Source organism: Papio anubis, chromosome 9, assembly GCF_008728515.1.
Source record: "Papio anubis isolate 15944 chromosome 9, Panubis1.0, whole genome shotgun sequence".
Lineage (NCBI taxonomy): Eukaryota > Metazoa > Chordata > Mammalia > Primates > Cercopithecidae > Papio > Papio anubis.
This window is the reverse complement of record NC_044984.1, coordinates 45,995,590-46,016,741: the sequence shown is the minus strand read 5'-3', so window position 1 is coordinate 46,016,741 and position 21,152 is coordinate 45,995,590. Positions and strand designations below refer to the sequence as shown.

General features: G+C 46.4%; 2 protein-coding genes and 1 non-coding gene across 15 annotated transcripts in view; 2 read left to right on the top strand and 1 right to left on the bottom strand.

Annotated features, from left to right (window-relative positions):
- Positions 1-4,247, top strand: part of POU6F1 (POU class 6 homeobox 1) — a 32,504-nt gene extending 28,257 nt beyond the window's left edge. For all 11 annotated transcript variants that reach the window (XM_031650477.1, XM_031650470.1, XM_031650475.1 and 8 more), the window contains one exon: positions 630-4,247. In XM_031650477.1, coding sequence (XP_031506337.1) covers positions 630-975 — 346 coding nt within the window. In that variant the 3' untranslated portion in view covers positions 976-4,247. The remainder of the gene's footprint in view (positions 1-629) is intronic.
- A 9,059-nt stretch (positions 4,248-13,306) lies between these two features.
- The window catches only part of TFCP2 (transcription factor CP2), an 80,445-nt gene continuing 72,599 nt past the window's right edge, over positions 13,307-21,152 (top strand). For all 3 annotated transcript variants that reach the window (XM_003906378.4, XM_009180752.3, XM_003906377.4), the window contains exon 1: positions 13,307-14,161. In XM_003906378.4, the coding sequence (XP_003906427.1) occupies positions 14,040-14,161 (122 nt within the window). In that variant the 5' untranslated portion in view covers positions 13,307-14,039. The remainder of the gene's footprint in view (positions 14,162-21,152) is intronic.
- Positions 20,219-20,325, bottom strand: LOC116269125. Its single transcript, XR_004176430.1, has one exon. It is a non-coding gene; the product is annotated as a U6 spliceosomal RNA (small nuclear RNA).

Genomic DNA, 21,152 nt, shown 5'->3' with positions numbered 1-21,152 from the left:
TCCCGTCTCCCTTCTTACAAGGCATGACTATAAAGTAACATAGCTGAGTTTTGTGTAAGCAGCCTACAAACTGGTTTTGGTGCCAGGAGGGATAGAGTTTCAAACAAGAATAAGCGCATGACTCAGGGATGGCCGAAAGGTTTCATCTGCCTGCCAGCTCCATAGGTCAGGCTAGAGTGACCTTGAGAGTGCCTTCAGCATCCTGTGGATAATCCTGTCGCCACATCCAGCTCAGCCAGAAAGAGCAGCCTGACTTGTCAGTGATGCTGCTATGGGAGTGTGACTGGAGGCCTCCCAAGGTGACTCCTCAAAGAACTTCATTCATTTAGGGGAACGTTCTAGAATGGTTGTTCGTAAGGCAGTTGCACTATTATTATTCCACTACTGACTGAGCCGAGGCCATGGGAATGGTCTCCCTGTTAGGACCGGGCACATCAGAGGGTCTGAGGAGTCTGGACTTGGCCAAGCTAGAGGGCTCGTGGTGGAGGCGGTGAGGGGAGCACTGAGTACATTCTCACCAGCCCCTAGAGGAACGGCCCCTTGAGGATGGAGCCTGCACCTAGGTGCAGGGTGTGCCAAAGAGACCAAGATGCTCTCACTCCCTCTTCCTGGGTATGGGTTGCCCACAGGTTCGAGAAGCTGGACATCACACCCAAGAGTGCCCAGAAGCTGAAGCCGGTGCTGGAAAAGTGGCTGAACGAAGCTGAGCTGCGGAACCAGGAAGGCCAGCAGAACCTGATGGAGTTTGTGGGAGGCGAGCCCTCCAAGAAACGCAAACGCCGCACCTCCTTCACCCCCCAGGCCATAGAGGCTCTCAATGCCTATTTTGAGAAGAACCCACTGCCCACAGGCCAGGAGATCACTGAAATTGCTAAAGAGCTCAACTATGACCGTGAGGTCGTGCGGGTCTGGTTCTGCAATCGGCGCCAGACGCTCAAGAACACCAGCAAGCTGAATGTCTTTCAGATCCCTTAGGGCTCAGCCCCTGGCCCTGTGTTCTAGCACTTTGTCCGTTTCCCTTGGCACCCGGCTGCAGCCACTGCCATGACAGCACCTGTCATTTTGCCACGTGCAGCTGTGCTCACCCCAGGTCATGAGACTCCACCGTGTGCATGTGCATCAATGTCCCTCTTCTCCCACACATCTCACAACATGGGGAGGCCAGAGGGGGTCACACGAGAGCTCCAGGCTCTGGGCTGGTCGCTCTGAAGAAGAAGATTTGTGATGTCACTTAGAGAAGCACCTTGCCAGCATGGTTTCTGAAGGGTGAATTCTGGCGGGGAACCAGAAACTCCCTGTCTTTGGGGCAGGGATGTAGCAGCTCCTAAGGACCACTGGCCATTAGCACTTGCTTTTGATGGCGTTCTCTTTCCACCTTCTCTTCTCCTTTGCTCCTCTGTGTTAGTGTGGCAGGTATGACAACTCATCCAGTGGAACCACAGCCTCACACTGCCCTTCCGCCCCCACACTTTGCCTGCAGGCTCACCGAAAGGACCCAGGAGATAAAATTCAAAAAAGTGTGATGTGCTGCTCAGAAGGTCAGACTCAAATGTCTGCCCTGACCTCCAGGTCAGAAGGTTCTCAAACCCCTGGGGCTGGAACATGGGGTCTCCTCTCCCACCTCTTCCTGGTTCCTTTGTGGGGAAAATTGCACTAAAACAGAACCTTTTCTTAATCCACGTTGGAAGGAAGAAACAGTGAACTCTACCTGTCGTGGAGTTGTCCTGGGTCTGCAGAAGATTGGGAATTTAGAAAATAGGGCCGTTCTTTCAGATTTTAATCTAATCTCTGTCAGTGGCCATCCCTCCCACAAAAACATGTGGGTTAAGAAAACGTGCAGACTGGAAAATCCCATTGCCCAAACAAACGGGCAACTCTGGAGAAAAATAAGGAAAGGAATGCTGACTTTCTCTTTTTTTCTCTTGTCCTCACACCCATTCCCAACCCAATACTGGGGCTTTCTTAAAAGGAGCAAATTAAACAATAAACCAGACAGCAAGGCCCTGGGGGAAAGGACAACATCCTGAAATAAATGATGGAGCCCGGGAAGGTCTCTTGTGGAAGCTGACTTAACTCTAATTTTCTTTGTAACTTTAAGCCTTGGATACCGGAGGAGAAATCTCATTTTGTCAAGTCTCAGACCATGTCTATGTGTAAGCAATCCCCCCAGTGTCCTCCGAGCCAAGAACACCCCCAGATCAGGTTGGGTTTTGCCTCTAGACAGGGTAGCTATGGTACCTTGGGGGTTAGCTCTCATCCAAGCTATTAAGTGAGTTTCCAGCCTCACTGTGGCTGGAAAGCCCCTAAAATTCAGTATGTAACTCCAGGAAGTCAGGAGAGAACAGAGATTTGCCTAGATGACCACAGGCTTGTGGTGTAGACAGTCCCTAAGGGGCCTCAAGTCACGGGGGTCAACCACCCCTCTCTTCAGTACTCGTATCCTTACAGAGGCTGGTCTCCAACAGCTGCCTCCATTGGACCTCCCATGATCCACCCTGAGGGAGTGACCATCAGGTGGAGACACATCACCACCTCTGTCAGTCACTGGTGCAGAGCCACCTCCTAGCCTAGCTGCTTCTGGTATGCTGTTTCCTTTCCCACTTCCTGTTGGTCCCTCCCAGGCCCTGCAATGCCAGCGTGGCCACCCTCTTGGTAGCCTGGCCAGTGAGAGGAGGACAGTTGTGTGCTGAATTAGCACACGCATGTGCAGCATGCGTGCGTACACACACACACACACACGCCCTGCTGCATTTGGACAAACCATGCCTGCCAGATTGTAGCAGAGGTGAGGAAGCAGGTGGGCAGCTTGCCTGACCCAGCTTCCCAGAAGAGCGTGTCTCCAACAGAGAGGCTCCACACTATAGTTCAGGGTTATTGACCTGCCTCAGGAAGATGACAGACTCATTTGGGAGGGGTGTTGCAAACAACCAGAGCTTGTAAAGGATTCAGTGACTTACACTTAGTAAATTAGGCCAGGTACGGTGGCTCACGCCTGTAATTCCAACACTTTGGGAGGCTGAGGTGGGCAGATCATTTGAGGTCAGGAGTTTGAGACCAGCCTGACCAACATGGTGAAACCCTGTCTCTACTAAAAATACAAAAATTAGTCAAGTGTAGTGGCACACACCTGTAATCCCAGCTACTTGGGAGGCTGAAGCAGGAGAATTGCTTGAACCTGGGAGGTTGCAATGAGCTGAGATCACGTTGCTTCACTCCAGCCTGGGTGACAGAGCAAGACTCTGTCTCAAACAAAAAAACCTATAGCGATGCACGTTTTCATGCTCAGACGCTTGCATTCAGGTATGCTTTCTTTTTTGCGAGAGACAAATGGGTCACAGCTGGCACCCTGGGAATAGCACATAATCCGGGGTGTGTCTGTGGTGGTGGACGTGCAGGAGGGCACCATCTGTCCTGTGTCATGATGGGAAAACAAGCATGAACCACTGGTCTAAATTAGGCCTGGCCATGCTTTCTCAGCCCCTCCCTCATTTAAATCTGTCTTCCCAAGGCTGAGCTAGAACTAAACCATTTCTCCTCTGCTGGTCATTCGGAGGAACAATACCAGGGGTGAGAGGTTTGCAGGCTGAATTCCCCAGGCATGGGGATGCAGGGTGTCCCTGAAGTGTGCCCAAAGCAGAGCTCGCTGGCCTATGATCTCTGCCCTTGCTCCCGCAGTGTAAGACCCCCAGGAAGCAACTGGGGCCTGAACCTCTCACCTAGGAGGTGGGTTTATTTTATTTCTTGTTAGCATCAGGCTCTGAAAGGAGACGGTGTACATTTCGTTTTGAAAACATCTTCTGGACTGAAGCCAGAGTTTAGTGTCGTCTTTACTATGGAAAGAGAGGAGAATGGACAGAAATGGTTTAACGGTGTGGGGTTTTGTTTGTTTTGTTTTAAATGGAAGAAAGACCAAAACTTTCCTGGTGAATCAGCTAGGGCCTTTGACCCTGCACTAACCATTGCATTTTATCCAGGTAAAGTCCAGGGAAAGAACTCAGCCAAATGGACTAAGGAACACACGAGTTTGGAATTCGAGACCCTGACATTTTTGTGTTCTTGGAAATCCAGTTACCTTCCCATGCCCAGATTTCCTTCCTGCCTGATGGACCAGGCTCTAACACTGAGGTCCTCACTGTTCCCAACACAGGCAAAGCTTCCTGAGGGCTGGAGCGGGGAACGGGAGAGGAGAATGGGGAAGAAGCATTTGATGTAGTTGTGTGGAATAAACAGTATTTTTTTCTTTTGTACTGGTCTGTTTGTTTCCTGTTCACTCCTCGGGATAGAGAGATTAGTGAACCAGTGTTAGAGGACAGGGAAATGACAGCCTTTGCTGGCAGCTTGCAGCCTGGAAAATCCCATTGCCAGAAAGCAGGGGTCGGTACTCCGGATTCCCACTTCAGAAGTCCCTGCTCGGATCCTCCTGCCACCACGACCCTCCCTATAGGGCACAGGGCCTCCTTTTAGACCACACTTCTTATACCTAGGGCCCCAGAATTCTCTGCCAAGCCCACTTCCTGGACCCCTCCTCTCTGGGTTCCGGGAGCTGTGCCGTTGGTGTGCATACTTGTAGGTCTAAGAGGTGGCTGCCTTAGTCTGCTCTGGTTGCTACAACAAAGTACCTTAGACCAGTGGCTTACAGACAAGAGAAATTTATTGCTCACACTTTTGGAGACTGGAAAGTCCAAGATCAAGGTCAAGATCAAGGTCGATGTCTGATGAGAGCCCTCTTCCTCATAGACAGGTGTCTTTTCACTGTACCCTCACGAGGTGGAAGGGCAAGAAAGCTCCCTTGGCCTCTTTTATGAGGGAGCTAATCCTTCTATTCTTACTTGACTTATTGCACCCCAAAAGGCCCCAGCCCCACCAAAAGGCTGACCTTAATATAGTTAGCCCTCCATATCCCTGGGGTCTGCGTCCTCAGATACAACCTCAGATGGAAAATACCATATTCCAAAACAACAACAGGCTGGGCATGGTGGCTCATGCCTGTAATCCCAGCATTCTGGGAGGCCAAGGTGGGCAGACTGCCTGAGCTCAGGAGTTCGCAACCAGCTTGGGCAACAGGGTGAAACCCTGTCTCTACTAAAAATACAAAAATTAATCAGGTGTGGTGGTACATGCCTGTAATCCCAGCTATTTGGGAGGCTGGAGGCACAAGAATTGCTTGAACCCAGGAGATGGAGGTTGCAGTGAGCCAAGATCATACCACTGCACTGCAGCCTGGGTAACAGAGCAAGACTCTGCCTCCAAACAAACAACCCAACCCCCCCAATACAACAATAAAAAACAATACAAACAAAAAATGTCAATACAGCATAACAACTATTTACATAGCGTTTACATTATATTAGTAGGTATTATAAGTAACCTAGAGATAATCTTATGCAAGAGGATGTGCACAGAAGGTTATGTGCAAATACTACACTGTTTTTGGTGGGTTTTGTTTTGTTTTTTGAGACCGAAAACAAAAAACAAAGGCCCAGGCTGGAGTGCAGTGGTGCGATCACAGCTCACTCGATTTCCCTGGCTCAAGTGATCCTCCCACCTCAGCCTCCTGAATGGCTGGGACTACAGGCATGTGCCACCACACCTGGCTAATTTTTTTATTTTTATTTTTAGAGATGGGGTCTCACTATGTTGCCCAGGCTGGAGTATACCATTTTATATGAGAGACTTGAGCACCTGTGGATTTCAGTATCCTCAGGCATCCTGAAACCAATCCCCGACAGATATGGAAGGACAACTATACTATCACATTGGGGATTAAGTTTCAATATAGGAATTTTTGGGAAACACAAACATTCAGCCCAGCCGTGGCCAAAGGGCAGCTGTTTGCCAGACAGTAGGGTGACAGAGCTTGGATGTGTAGACTAGGGTGTCTACACATGTACGTCGGGCTCTTTGCAGTGCAAGATGGGGAGAGGGAAGAGAAGGCAGCCAATGGGCTGAGGGCCAGAACTGGGGCACATTCTAGCATGGGACTTCCAGGAGTTCTAAATCTAAACCTGGTCTCCCAAGTCACTATAAAGGTATACTGATCAGGATAGGAAGCCAGAACATTAATAGTTAGTTTGACTTATACTTTATAAAAAGGTGACTATATGGTAAGCAAGACTTTATATTATTCCCCAGGACTGTCACCTGAGCTTAGAACTGAGAGCACACCTGTTGTTAGAGTCTCTCTTGGCTTGTCTACCTCCTAGGAGCAGGGTTCATGACATCTCCGTCTCAATTCCCTCTCCCCTGACACTTAGCTGGTATTGATGAGGTGTGGGCTACCTAATCTAAACTGGTGAGAGCAGCCGGGCGCGGTGGCTCACGCCTGTAAGCCCAGCACTTTGGGAGGCCAAGGTGGGCAGTTCACCTGAGGTCAGGAGTTTGAGACCAGCCTGGCCAACATGGTGAAACCCCATCTCTACTAAAAATACAAAAATTGACCAGGCGTGGGGGCACATGCCTGTAATCCCAGCTACTTGGGTAGCTGAGGCATGAGAAGCGATTGAGCCTGAGAGGCAGAGGCTATAGCGAGCCGAGATTGAGCCACTGCACTCCAGCCTGGATGACAGAGTAAGACTCTGTCTCAAAAACAAATAAATAAAAATAAAAACAAATAAGTAAAAATAAAATAAACTGGTGAGAACAAGCAAGACATCACCTTTGATTCTACCAAACCAACATTCCTGAGCCGGGCACTGTGCTGGATTCTGGACCATGCCCCACCTCTCCACCCCTACCCAGGGAGATAATGAATGTCTAAGCCTCTGATGCAAAGCTTAGGGATCAGAGGAGCTTTATGGTACTCTGAAATAACAGGGCAAAAATTCAGACAGAAGCCAGCACTTACCTTTTGCATAGATCTTACATAGATATTACATATATCTTATGTAGATATTAGCTATTCACACTGGGCTGTGACTCCTCATTACACAGGCTAGGGGCATAGAGTAGGTGCTTGATAAGTGGCAGATGATTGACTGAATGCATTTCATACACTCTCCTCCATGGAAATAATGACAGCTGAGTCCCTGATTTCAGGTTCCTGGGAGAAAGCAGGACTATGAGATTCAGCTTAGCTATGCTGGGTTTGGTGTGTGAAATGTGAGAGTGAATAGAATCCGGGCAGCAGCTGGCTGTGACCTGAGAGAGACAGCTCCCAGCAGCTCCCACCAGGAAAGTCAATTGGAGCTGATAGCTCTGGCTCAGACCAGTTGAGGGTGGCTCTTGGCCGTTGGCCCAGGAAGGCTTTAGAGGATGAAGGGACTGCAGTCTTTATTCCCAGGCCTGGGAAGTCTATTGTGTTGTGGATGACTCTGACAGGGGAACTGATGTTTTATGGATATGGGCTGGTTTCTGGACTAGAGAAGAGAGGAGAAGAGCCTGAGGTGGAATGGTGGGGCTGTGAAAACTTCTGATTTCCTTTTCTTTCAACTGCAGGGTCCTTCAGAGAAGCCACACTAGGCCTCACAGGTTGGTGGCAGGAAGAGGTGAAGAGTTAAAGCCAGATGGTCAGTCCCCAAAAAAGCCTGCCTGGGAAATGGTTTCCTCCTGTACCTGGAAGAAAATGTTCACTGATTAACCAGGGAACCCAATGACATTGACTGACTTGAGTACTTGAGTGAAAAGGGAAGGTTAGGGGATAAATGGGTACCGACCCAAGGAATGCAAACCCTCAAGCCTCTGAGAGAACTGATTTGTCTTAAGAGATAGGCAAGACAGCTGCTAGGGTGCCCTCCTTGCCAATAACAATAATAGCTAACCTTTACTGATCACTAGTCAAAGTGCAGGGTTCATGACATCTCCCTCTCAGGTCCCTCTCCCCTGACACTCAGCTGGTATTGATGAGGTCTGGGCTACCTAATCTAAACTGGTGAGAGCAGTTTAGACTTGTAAGCACTTCACATGCACCATCTCAGTTAATTCTCACAATAATTCTATAAAGTAAGAAATATTATATCCACTTTGCAGACAGGGAATTGAGGTACATGGAGCATGAGGAATATACTCAGGGCTGCTTTGTGAACAGCAAAACTAGGATTTGAACCCAGGTAGGCTGTCTGTAAAGCTTTTGTGCTTAACTTTACCTCATACAGGCTCTGAGAGGTGGGTGGGACCTTGAGGTTGCTGTGTGTTTGTGTGTTCTGATTTTTTTTTTTTTTTTTTTGAGACAGAGTCTCACACTGTCACTCAGGCTGGAGTGCAGTGGTGCAATCTCGGCTCACTACAACTCCTGACCTCAGGTGATCCACCCACTTCGGTCTCCCAAAGTGCTGGGATTACAGGCATGAGGAGAGGTTGGTCTTGATGGCTCAGAAGTGTCAGAGGTGGAAGACAATCCATGAATATTAGAAGACACCAAGAAACAACAAAAAAGGAAAAATTAAAAAAAAAAAAGAAAACTCACAAATAAGTAGACCCGCGCAGTTCAAACCTGTGTTGTTGAAAGGTCAACTATATACTTTCCTAAATGATAATTGCTTAATTTTGCTGACTTTTGAGCTTTATAAGGTGATATTACACAGTATGAGGACTTCTGCATTTCCCCCTCAATTCTAGGATTGATTTATTCATGCAGTTTAGTATACCTTTATTCATTTTCACTGCTCAATAATATTATATTCCAGTCCAATTTATCTGTTCTTTCGCTGGTGGAGAATTGTTGTATTCCATTTTGTTACCATAAACAGTGCTGCCATGAACATTCTCATACAAGTCTCCTGGTATGTATGTAGAAGAGTTTCTCTAGGGTATATATGTAGAAAGGAGTTGCTGAGTCACAAAATAATTTTCAGGACAATTTTTAAAGAGTTCAGGCTGGGCGCGGTGGCTCAAACCTGTAATCCCAGCACTTTGGGAGGCCGAGACTGGCGGATCACGAGGTCAGGAGATCGAGACCATCCTGGCTAACATGGTGAAACCCTATCTCTACTAAAAAATACAAAAAACTAGCCGGGCGAGGTGGCGGGCGCCTGTAGTCCCAGCTACTCACGAGGCTGAGGCAGGAGAATGGCGTAAACCCAGGAGGCGGAGCTTGCAGTGAGCTGAGATCCGGCCACTGCACTCCAGCCTGGGTAACAGAGCAAGACTCTGTCTCAAAAAAAGAAAAAGAAAAAAGAGTTCTGCTTGATCCTGACCACTCTGCCCTGAGTCTCAGTTTCCTCATATTGAAAAACAAACCAAAAACTTCTGTGAAGATTGAATGATATGATGTATTTGATTTATTTATTTTTAATAGAGACAGTGTCTTGCTCTGTTGTCCAGGCTGGGTGCAACAGCCCAATCATGGCTCACTGTAGCCTTGAACGCCTGGGCTCAAACCATCCTCCCACCTCAGCCTCCTGAGTAGCTGGGTCTACAGGTGCACACCACCATGTCTAATTTTTAAATTTCTTTTAGAGAAGGGGTCTCACTCTATTGCCCAGGCTGATCTTGAACTCCTGGGCTCAAGTGATCCTCCTGCCTCAGCCTCCCAAAGTGCTGGGATTACAGGTATGAGCCATGGTGCCAGGCCAAGACAATGTATTTTAAAGTGCTATTGAGGCCAGACACGGTAGCTCATACCTGTAATCTCAGCACTTTGAGAGGCCGAGGCAGGCAGATCACATGAGGTCAGGAGTTCAAGACCAGTCTGGCTAACACGGTGAAACCCCATCTCAACTAAAAATACAAAAATTAGCCAGCCATGGTGGCGTGTGCCTGTAGTCCCAGCTACTCGGGAGGTTGAGGCAGGAAAATTGCTTGAACTCGGGAGGTGGAGGTTGCAGTGAGCAGAGATCACGCCACTGTACCGCAGCCTGGGCAACAGAGGGAGACTCCGTCTCAAAAATAGATAAATAAATAAATAGTAAAATGCTATTAAAACCATAACAGACTGGGTACCTTGGCTCATGCCTGTAATCCCAGTACTTTGGGGGGCTGAGGTGGGAGGATCGCTTAAGCCCAGGAGTTTGACAGTCGCTTGGGCAACATAGTAAGATCCCATTTCTACTAAAAATAAAAAATTAACTGGTGTGGTGGTGTATGCCTTTAGTCCCAGCTACTCGGAAGGCTTAGGTGGGAGAATTGCTTGAGCCTGGGAGGTGGAAGCTGCAATGAGCTGTGATCATGCCACTGCATTCCAGCCTGGGCAACAGAGTGAGACCCAGTCTCAAAACCAAAACCAAAACTAAAAAAAAGAAAACATGGCTGGGCGCAGTGGCTCACGACTGTAATCCCAGTACTTTGGGAGGCCAAGGCGGGCAGATCAGTAGGTCAAGAGATCGAGACCATCCTGGCCAACATGGTGAAACCCCATCTCTACTAAAAATACAAAAATTAGCTGGGCGTGGTGGCACGTGCCTGTAGTCCCAGCTACTTGGGAGGCTGAGGCATGAGAATCACTTGAACCCAGGAGGCAGAGGTTGCAGTGAGCCGAGATTGCACCACCACACTACAGCCTGGTGATAGAGTGAGACTCCCTCTCAAAGGGCATGGTGGTGTGCACCTGTAGTCCCAGCTACTTGGGAGGCAGAAGCAAGAGGATTGCTTGAGCCCAGGAGTTTAAAGTTACAGTGAGCTCTGATCAGGCCACTGCACTCCAGTCTGGGTGATAGAGCTATGCCCTGTCTCTAAAAGAAACAAAAAAATCCCAAGCCCATAACATACTATACAATGTAAATTAATGTTATTAAAATAGGATAACAAAATCAACCCAATGTTAATAGAGAAGCAGAAGTGTACTACTAGTGGGAGACTGGAGCTAACATTTATTGAATCATTACTATTTTAGTGGCATTTTGGTACCTCATTTTATACTCACAACAAGTTTAGGGGGAGGTATTATTTTCACTAATTTATGCATTAAAATACTGAGGCTCAGAGATGTAAAATTACTTGCCTGAGGTTATACAGCTAGAGGTGGAGCTGTTGGTCAAACAAGGCATGGCTCTATCTAAGAGAGATTTAAAAATACCCCAAGTACAATGCTGGTTTACAAAGGATTTTGACCACCAGGCATGGTGGCTCACGCCTGTAATCCCAGCACTTCGGGAGGCTGAGCCAGGTGGATCATTTGAGGTCAGGAGTTCGAGACCAACCTGGCCAACATGCTGAAACCCCGTCGCTACTAAAAATACAAAAATTAGCCAGGTGTGTGGTACACACCTGTAATCCCAGCTACTCGGGAGGCTGAGGCAGGAGAATTGCTTGAACCTGGGAGGCGGAGGTTGCAGTGAGCCGAGATTGTGCCACTGCACTCTAGCCTGTGCAAGAGATCAAGACTGTCTCAAAACAAAAAACAAAAAACAAAAAAAAAAACCATAAACTTTGAGCCCTCAGATCTCCATGTGACATCTCTCTTGTGGTCTATGAGCCCAGGACGCATTCCTTTACCCACAGTCACACATTTTGAGATAGAATTGGCTCATGGGAAGAAAAGATGGCTTAAAGAGATACTGAATATCTCCAGAATGGGCCAAGACTTGGATCCCAGGGCTTACCAAGGTAAGACGGCAGGTTTAAGCCCGGAGCCCTCAGAGAAATGCCTATGGCTGAAACACCTCACACCGGCACATGTTGTCAACTTCATGTCAACTTCTTTCTTTTTCTTGATTCTCTTATTCCTTTTTCATTCCTTTTTAAATTCAATAAACATGTGTAAAAGTCCTATTGAATGCAGGAACTAGAGTAGGAGATATTTAGAACACAAGCCTGAAAAAGACCTATTCCTTGTTCTTTAGATCAATCTAGTGAGAGAAGCAGATATATACAAAAGTATAAGTCAAGGCAGATTTTAAAAAATTCAGCAATGGAATATAACAATGAACCAATACTTTCACATAAAGGCAATGTCTTGTAATGGAAAATGCCAGGCTTTGGAATCAGCTCTGAATCCATGTCATGGATCTGGCATGTCAGTTTAGCTCTGGCCAATGTAAGCGCTTAGCCTTGGTTCCTTATTGATAAAAGAAGAGTTATTATACTTAGCTTTATCATTCTAATTCCAAGATTGCTTTGAGGACTACTCATAGTGTAATAAAATTCCTAGCAATAGTTGATACTTAATAAACAATGGCCATTATTACTCAATCCTCAAAGGAGGAAGGTGGAGCAGATATAGTTACTCCCGTTGACAAAGGAGGAAGCTAAATCTCAGTGAGATTAAGCAATTATTCTGAAGACACCAAACTAATAAGTGAAGACGCCAGCCTAAACTCTGATTTTCAGATCTTTTAAATTCCAACACCCCATACCAGCACAACAACCTTTTAAAAACCACAATTTTTTTTTTTTTTTTTTTTTGAGACGGAGTCTCGCTCTGTCACCCAGGCTGGAGTGCAGTGGTGCAATCTCGGCTCACCGCAAGCTCCACCTCCCGGGTTCACGCCATTCTCCCGCCTCAGCCTCCCGAGTAGCTGGGACGACAGGCGCCCGTCACCACGCCTGGCTAATTTTTTGTATTTTTAGTAGAGACGGGGTTTCACCGTATTAGCCAGGATGGTCTCGATCTCCTGACCTCGTGAGCCGCCTGTCTCGGCCTCCTAAAGTGCTGGGATTACAGGAGTGAGCCACCGCGCCCAGCTTTTCTTTTCTTTTCTTTTTTTTTTTTTTTGAGATGGAGTTTCACTCTTGTTGCCCAGGCTGGAGTGCAATGGCCCGATCTCGGCTCACCGTAACCTCCGCCTCCTGGGTTCAAGTGATTCTCCTGCCTCAGCCTCCTGAGTAGGTGGGATTACAGGCGCGCGCCACCACACCCGGCCAATTTTTGTATTTTTAGTAGAGACGGGGTTTCTCCATGTTGGTCAGGCTGGTCTTGAACTCCCGACCTCAGGTGATCCGCCCACCTCGGCCTCCCAAAGTGCTGGAATTACAGGCGTGAGCCACCTCGTCCGGCCTAAAAACCACATTTTTACTGATCTCATGCTTTTCTGTTCAATTGCATTAGAGAGGACGCCTAAGATAAAATGAATATAGAGGGAAGTGGGATTTATGCAGGGTCTCGACCTCGGGAGAGGTGAGTTTAAGGAGACAGGAGGATGAGCAGGAGCAAGCGCGTGCACGTAAGGAGCGTTTGGGAAGTAGTCAAGAGTCCGCCAGGGGTGGAGTGGGTTCATAAGGCTAGAAGGAGGGCTCCTTCCACGGTTCAGGGTGATGACTTGATGGGTAGCGGATACCAGAGCTCTGGTAACTACACGGAGAGACGTTTAAACCCGGACACTTGCACGCCGGGTCCTCTACGTGATCGCCCAGCCCATCTCGGGGGCAGAGCCGAGGCGCAGCCCGCCTATCATCGCTGCCGAGACTGACGAGGTCTCTTCTTTATAGGCGAGCGACAGAGTGACGTCATGTTCGCCGGGCAGGCGAAGAAAGAGGACGCCATGATTGGTTGGCGCTGGGGCGGCGGGCGGTGGAAGGGCCTGGGGAGTCCAGGTTTCACGCCTGTGCTGGACTTTCTCCTTCCATGTTTCCAGGCCGTGGGGGGCTACAGAGAGCAAGGAGTCGGCTCAGCGGAAACCTGGATTTGGCTCTAAGCCGTGGGGTTGAGAGAGGGTGACCGGAAGTGATCGTGGGACTGACCGGAAGCGAGGCCTGGAGGGGAAAGAGAGAGCGAGCCCTGGGAGGGAGGGGGCCTCCAGCAGAAAGGGGCGGGGGAAAAGGTGCGAAAGCAGCGTGGGAGCGCCGGGCTAGCTTCCTGCGGCGGCTGCTGGTCTGTCTGGGAAGCAGCAAGCCACCACTACGAACTCTCAAGAGGGTATCTTAAGGAGTGGGAGTGCGGGAGTCCAGAGCTGCTTCTGGAAAGTCTGCAGTAGTTGAGCAAAGGGGTCCTCACGTTCCTGAGACCTGAGCAGGGGGGATTTTGGAACCTGGGGCAACTAAGAACTAGCAGCCAAGGGTACGGGAGATTAGTTATACGAGCAGTGCTGGTCGGGCTTGGGGGTGGCTGGTGGGCACTGCGTGGGAAACCTTGGTTTGTAGTTTTCTACTGTGTTACTCCTGTTGGGTAGAATTACCCTCTGCGCCTTTGTACAAGACACAGTGTCTCCTGGGGCAAGGAAGGAGCCAGGATGGCCTGGGCTCTGAAGCTGCCTCTGGCCGACGAAGTGATTGAATCCGGGTTGGTGCAGGACTTTGATGCTAGCCTGTCCGGGATCGGCCAGGAACTGGGTGCTGGTGCCTATAGCATGAGGTGAGTGAGTTTTCCCAGACCCTACACCTGAATAACAAAGGCGGATAGAGACTAAGAAAAGTGGTTGAGTGGGAAGGAGGTGTATAGAGTTTTAAAAAACTGTCTACGATTGTGGAAAGGGGACTTCTTCCTTTGTCGCTTTGAGTAGTGTTGTGGAAGAAATGGAAAAAGCGATTGTAGGCTATATGAAGCCTGAGGAGGATCAGTGGAAGAAGGAAGAGTGGTCCCTGATTAGCAACCAGATGAATGTTGAGAGGCTTTTGTGCCAATGTGCATTGGAGACTTGGGGACTGATGGTGTATGTGGGGGTAAGTCTGACGTTATGTGAAGAAAGGGTTACATACAGCATAGGAAGGCTATCTAGGAAGTTGGGAAATTGGGAGCTGGTGCTTAATGATGAATATTCGTTCGTTTCTTGTTGGAAAGATATGGAAGTCCTTGATGAAGAAGTCCGTGCAGTTATATCTTATCACTAGCTTGCTTTAAGACTTTACTTAATTCTGGGATTTCTGACTTTTAAAACATAAGCTGTGAAATGAAAAAGTGACGAAGAAAACTTAAGATGCTTCTGGATCTTTACGTATCAAGCCAATTGTTGATAACAGATGATATATCTCCTTTCGGCCGGGTTCGGTGGCTCACGCCTGTAATCCTAGCACTTTGGGAGGCTGAGACGGGTGCATCACTTCGGCGTAGGAGTTCGAGACCATCGTGGCCAATGTGGTGAAACCCCGTCTCTACCAAAAATACAAAAATTAGCCGGGTGTGGTGCTGCGGGCCTGTAATCCCAGCCACTCGGGAGGCTGAGGCAGGAGAATCACTTGAACCCGGGAGGCAGAGGTTGCAGTGAGCAGAGATGGTGCCATTGCACTCCAGCCTGGGCAACAAAGTGAGACTCCATTTGAAAAACAAAACAAAAACTCCTTTGAAAGCAACATTACTGCCTATATAACTTTCTGCATGCATTGGCTAGTTTATTCCTCCAATATAGTTTATTTCATTTATAGATGTGCAAGAATCCTGTATGGAAGTGTTGAAACAGCTGCGTCTTAGGGGTAGATGGACTATAATTGGGTTTCCTAATGCATTATAAGACTTTAAGTAAGTGAGTCAAGAGACTAGAACTTAACATTTTCATTGGGTTTATAAAAGTTCATAGGGGAAAGATGCTTTTTAGGGGGAAAGTAGATGCATTTTTCATTCTGATAATGAGATCTTTTAAGAGTTATGTAAAGTTCCTTTATTCCTGCTAATTCAAAGTGGACTTTCCTCACTGAAGTAAAATTATGAGTTAGAATTTACGACTTCAGGCCGGGCATGGTGGCTCACACCTGTAATCCCAGCACTTTGAGAGGCTGAGGTGGGCGGATCACAAAGTCAGGAGTTTGAGACCTGGCCAACATGGTGAAACCCCGTCTCTACTAAAAATACAAAAAATTAGCCGGGTATGGTGGTGCACGCCTGTAATCCCAGCTACTTGGGAAGCTGAGGCAGGAGAATCGCTTGAACCGGGAGGCGGAGGTTGCTGTGAGCAGAGATCACACCATTGCACTCCAGGTTGGACAAGAAGAGCAAAACTCTGTCTCAAAAAAAAAAAAAAAAAAAAAAAAAAAAAAGAATTTAATACTTCAGCATCTTCAGGAATCTTTACTTGTAATTAGAATAATAAAGACTGTTATTCTAAATAATAATCATGCCTGTAATCCGAGCACTTTGAGGGGGTAGAGACTGGAGGATCTCTTGAAGCCAGGAGTTCAAGACCTGCTCTCCACAAATAAATCAATAGATAAATTACCCTGGCCTGGTGGCATGTTCCTGTAGCCCCAGCTACTCAGAAGACTGAGGTGGAAGGATTGCTTGAGCCCAGGAGTTTGAGTCTGCAGTGAGTTGTGATTGCACCACTCTACTCCAGCCTGGTGACAGAGTGAGACCTCTTAAGAAAAAAAAAAAAAATTTAAAAATTAAGAAAAATGGGAAAAAAAAAACTATCCTTATGTAAATATTTTCAGGGAAACTTGAGTTCTATATGATCTATCATGCAGTCCTCTTAGTCATGAGAAATTTAACTTTGGTTTTACCTGTCCTTGTTTATATAAGTCTGAGCGTAAAAATAGAGGTTAATTTGGTCTGAAAGTAAGTGCCCTGACCCTGAACTTAACACATGAGCATCTGACATAATATTTGACAATTTTTTATGCTGTTGCTTGTGTAAAGATATTCACAGCAAAAAGTTTGATTTTGTTTAGGTTACCGGAGGTTAGGCTGGAAATAATTAAATATAACATCATCAAACATTTGTTAATCTACTAGGTGCAATACCGTATGCTCTTGATACTGTGCCATCTTACATTTAATTAAGAGTGCTTTACAAATCATGCTGTGTGGTTTTCATAGACATTAGAATGGCTCGCATATTTACACATTTAGGTTTTTTCAACATCAAAATCAAATGCGTAAGTTTTCAGACATCACTTTGAGTTCTCAAGAGCACAGTGTGCCAACATTTTAAGTACTCTTTTCTTTTCTTTTTTTGAGACGGGTCCTGTTCTGTCACCCAGGCTGGGGTGCAGTGGCACCATCTCGGCTCAGTGCAACTTCTATCTCCCGGGCTCAAGTGATCCTCCCACTTCAGCCTTCCAAGTAGCTTACACTACAGGCACATAACACTATGCACGGCTTTTTTGTTTTTTTCATCCTTTTTTTCTTTTTTTTTTTTTGAGACGGAGTCTGGCTCTGTTGCCCAGGCTGGAGTGCAGTGGCCAGATCTCAGCTCACTGCAAGCCCCGCCTCCCGGGTTCACGCCATTCTCCTGCCTCAGCCTCCCGAGTAGCTGGGAGTACAGGCGCCCGCCACCTCGCCCAGCTAATTTTTTTTGTATTTTAGTAGAGACGGGGTTTCACCGTGTTAGTCAGGATGGTCTCGATCTCCTGACCTCGTGATCCGCCCGTCTCGGCCTCCCAAAGTGCTGGGATTACAGGCTTGAGCCACCGCGCCCGGCCTTCATCCTTTTTTTCATGTGTTAGGTACTTGTCACTATTCTCTTGACTTTTTTTTTTTTTTTTTTGAGATGGAGTCTCGCTCTGTTGGCGACGCTGGAGTTCAGTGGCGCGATCTCAGCTCACTTGCAACCTCTGCCTCCCGGGTTCAAGCGATTTTCCTGCCTCAGCCTTCCGAGTAGCTGGGACTACAGGCGCATGCCAACAAGCCCAGCTAATTTTTGTATTTTTAGTGGAGATAGGGTTTCGCCATGTTAGCCAGGCTGGTCTGACTCCTGATCTCAGGTATCCACCTACCTTGGCCTCCCAAAGTGCTGGGATTACAGGTGTGAGCCACCATGCCCAGCCAACTTTTTTTTTTTTTTTTGTGAGATGAGGTCTCACTCTGTTGCCCAGGCTGGAGTGCAGTGGCATGTTCATGGCTCACTGCAGCCTTGAACTCCCGGGGCTCAAGCAGTCCTGCCTCAGCCTTCTGAGTAGCTGGGACTACAGGCATGTGCCACCATGCCCTATTCAGAGTTTTTCATAAATGCCGTTTTAGTGTTAAAGAAGTTTCCTTCTATTCCTAGTTTGGTGAATATGTGTGTATGTGTGTGTTTATTGTGGTAAAATACCCAAAACATAAAATTCTATCATTTTAACCCGTTAAGAATGTCCAGGTTAGTGTAATTAAGTACATTCACGTTGTTGTACAACTATCACTGTGATCTGTCTCCAGAATTTTTTCATCCTAAAGTGAAATGCTGTACCTATTAAACACTAACTTCCCATCTCCCCTCACTCCAGCCTCTCATTCTATTTTCTGTCTCTATGAATTTGACTACTCTAAGAAACTCATATATGTGGAATCATATATTTATCCTTTTGTGACTGACTTATACACTTAGCATAGTGTCTTTGAGCTTTTGCTGAGTGTTTTTCTTTTTAAATCATAAAAGGGTATTGAATTTTTTCAAATATCTTTTTTGTGTCTATTGAGATGATAATGTGGTGTATCACATTGATTGATTTCCTTATGTTTAACCACTCTTGCATTCCTGGGATACATGTTGGTCATGGTGTATAATCTTTTTAATGTATTGTTGGATCCAGTTTGCAGTTTGCTGTTATTTTCTTAAGGATTTTTGTTTCTATATTCATATGGGATATTGGTTTATAGTTTTCTTATCATATATATATATATGTTTTTTAAAGAGACCAAGTGTCCCTGTGTTGCCCAGGCTGGTCTCAACTCCTGGACTCAAGGGATCCTCCTGCCTCAGCCTCCCAAAGTGCTAGGATTACAGGTGTGAGCCACCATGCCCAGCCTGAATTTTATCATATCTTTTTCTGACTTTGGTGTGAGGGTGATGTTGGCCTCATAGAACATTAGGAAGTGTTCCATTCTTTTCTGTTTTTTGAAGGAGTTTGAGTAGGATTGGTGTTAATTCTTTGAATATTTGGTAGAATTTGCCAATGAAGCCATGTGATACTGGGCTTTTCTTTGTTGGGAGGTTTTTGTTTAACAATTCAATCTCTTATTATAGGTTTGTTGAGACTTAATTTTTTCTGAGTCAGTTTTCGTACTTTAATGTTTCTAAACATTTGTCTGTTTTATCTAAATTATCTAATATGCTGGTTTATAGTCATTCATATTATTCTCTTATAATCCTTTCATTTATGTAAAATTAGTAGTAATATCCCTGGTTTCATTTCTGATTTTATTTATTTTCATCTTCTTTCTTTTTTTCCCAGTCAGTGTAGCAAGAGTTTGTAAATTCTGTTGATCTTTTTAGATAACAGATTTTTGGTTTTGTTGATTCTTTCTACTATTTTTATTCTTCTTGGTTTTTGTTGTTGTTTGTTTGTTTGTTTTTGAGAGATGGGGTCGTGCTCTGTTACCCAGGCTGGAATGATGCAGTGGTGTGGTGTGATCATATGCACTGCAACCTCAAACTCCTGGGCTCAAGTGATCCGCTTACCTCAGCCTCCTGAGTAACTGAGACTACAGGCATGCATCATCAAACCCAGCTAATTTTTTTTTTTTTAAATTTCATAGAGATGGGGTCTCACTGTCTTGCACAGGCTTTGAACTCCTGGCCTCAAGCAATCCTCCTGCCTCAGCCTCCCAAAGTGCTGGGATTACAGGTGTGAGGTACTGCACCTGCCTTATTTTTATTCTTTATTTCACTTATCTCTGCTCTAGACATTATTATTCCCTCTGTTTTGTTGGGTCCAGTTTGTGCTGCTTTTTCTAGTTCCTTAAGGTCTGAAGTTAGAGTATTGATTTAAGGTCTTTCTCTTTTTTTTGTATCTCTTTTTATTTTTATTTTTTGTAGAGATGGGGGTTTCACTATGGTGCCTAGGCATGTCTTGAGCTCCTGGGCTCAAGCGATCCTCCCACCTCAGCCTCCCAGAGTGTTGGGATTAAAGGCATACCCTGCCTTCTTTCTAAAATTTTGTTATTATTTATTTATTTATTTGTGTATTTATTGAGACAGAGTCTTGCTCTGTTGCCTGGGCTGGAGTACAGTGGCGTGATCTTGGCTCACTGCAACCTCTGCCTCCCGGGTTCAAGTGATTCTCCTGCCTCAGCCTCCCAAGTAGCTGGGATTACAGACATGCACCACCATGCCTGGCTAATTTTTGTATTTTTAGTAGAGACGGAGTTTTGCCATGTTGGCCAGGCTGGTCTTGAACTCCCAACTTCAGGTGATCTGTCTGCCTTGGCCTCCCAAAGTGCTGGGATTACAGGCGTGAGCCACTGTGCCTGGCCTTATTATTATTATTATTATTATTATTTTGAGACAGGGTCTTGCTCTGTTGCCCAGGCTGGGGTGCAGTAGCACCATCACAGCTCACTGTAGCCTCAACCTTCCAGATTCAGGCAATCCTCCCACCTCAGTCTCCCAAGTAGCTGGTACCGTAACTAGCTAATTTTTGTATTTTTTAAAGAGACAGGGTTTCATCATGTTGCTCAGGCTGGTCTCAAATTCCTGGGATCAAGTGATCCTCCTGCCTTGGCCTCTTACTAAGTGCTGAGATTACAAGCATGAGCCACCATACCCAGCCCTGAAATGTTTAAAATATAGAATGCTTCACGAATTTGCATGTCATCCTTGTTCAGAGGCCATGCTAATCTTCTCTGAATCATTCCAACTTTAGTGTATGTGCTGCTGAAGTGAGCATTAAACAACACACTTAAACACCAAATGAATAAGAAGAGGAAATCATTAGGGAGATAAGAAAATACATTGAGACAAATTAAAATGAAAACATACATACCAAAACTTAAGGGATGCAGTAAAACCTCAGAGGGAAATTTAGGGTTGTAAATGCTTCAGTGAGCTGTGATTGTGCCACTGTACTCTAGCCTGGGTGACAGAGTGAGACCCAACCACAAAAAAAAATCAAGATTTAGTTCAAAATCTCTTATACATCATGGGGACTATAGTTATTACAATATATTGTATACTTGAACATTGCTAAGAGAGTAGAGTTGATTTTAAGTGTTTTCACCACAAAAAAGAGAAGCATATGAGGTAATGCATGTGTTAATTAGGTTGGTTTAGCCATTGATACATTTGATGGTGTCCCAGTAGGCCCCATGGCTCGTTCCTTTTTCTTTTTTTTGAGATGGGGTCTAGCTCTGTCACCCAGGCTCGAGTGCAGTGGCACCATTTTGGCTCACTGCAACCTCCACCTCCCGGGTTCAAGCAAGTCTCCTGCCTCAGCCTCCTGCGTGGCGGGGACTACAGCTGTGGGCTACCACACCCAGCTAATTGTTGTATTTTTAGTACAGATGGGGTTTTGCCATGTTGGCCAGACTGGTCTTGAACTCCTGACCTCAGGTGATCCACCCGCTTTGGCCTCCCGAAGTGCTGGGATTATAGGTGTGAGCCACTGTGCCCAGCCTCTGTTCATTTTTCTTTTTTTTTTTTCTTTTTTTTTTTTGAGGCGGAGTCTCGCTCTGCCGTCCAGGCTGGAGTGCAGTGGCCAGATCTCAGCTCACTGCA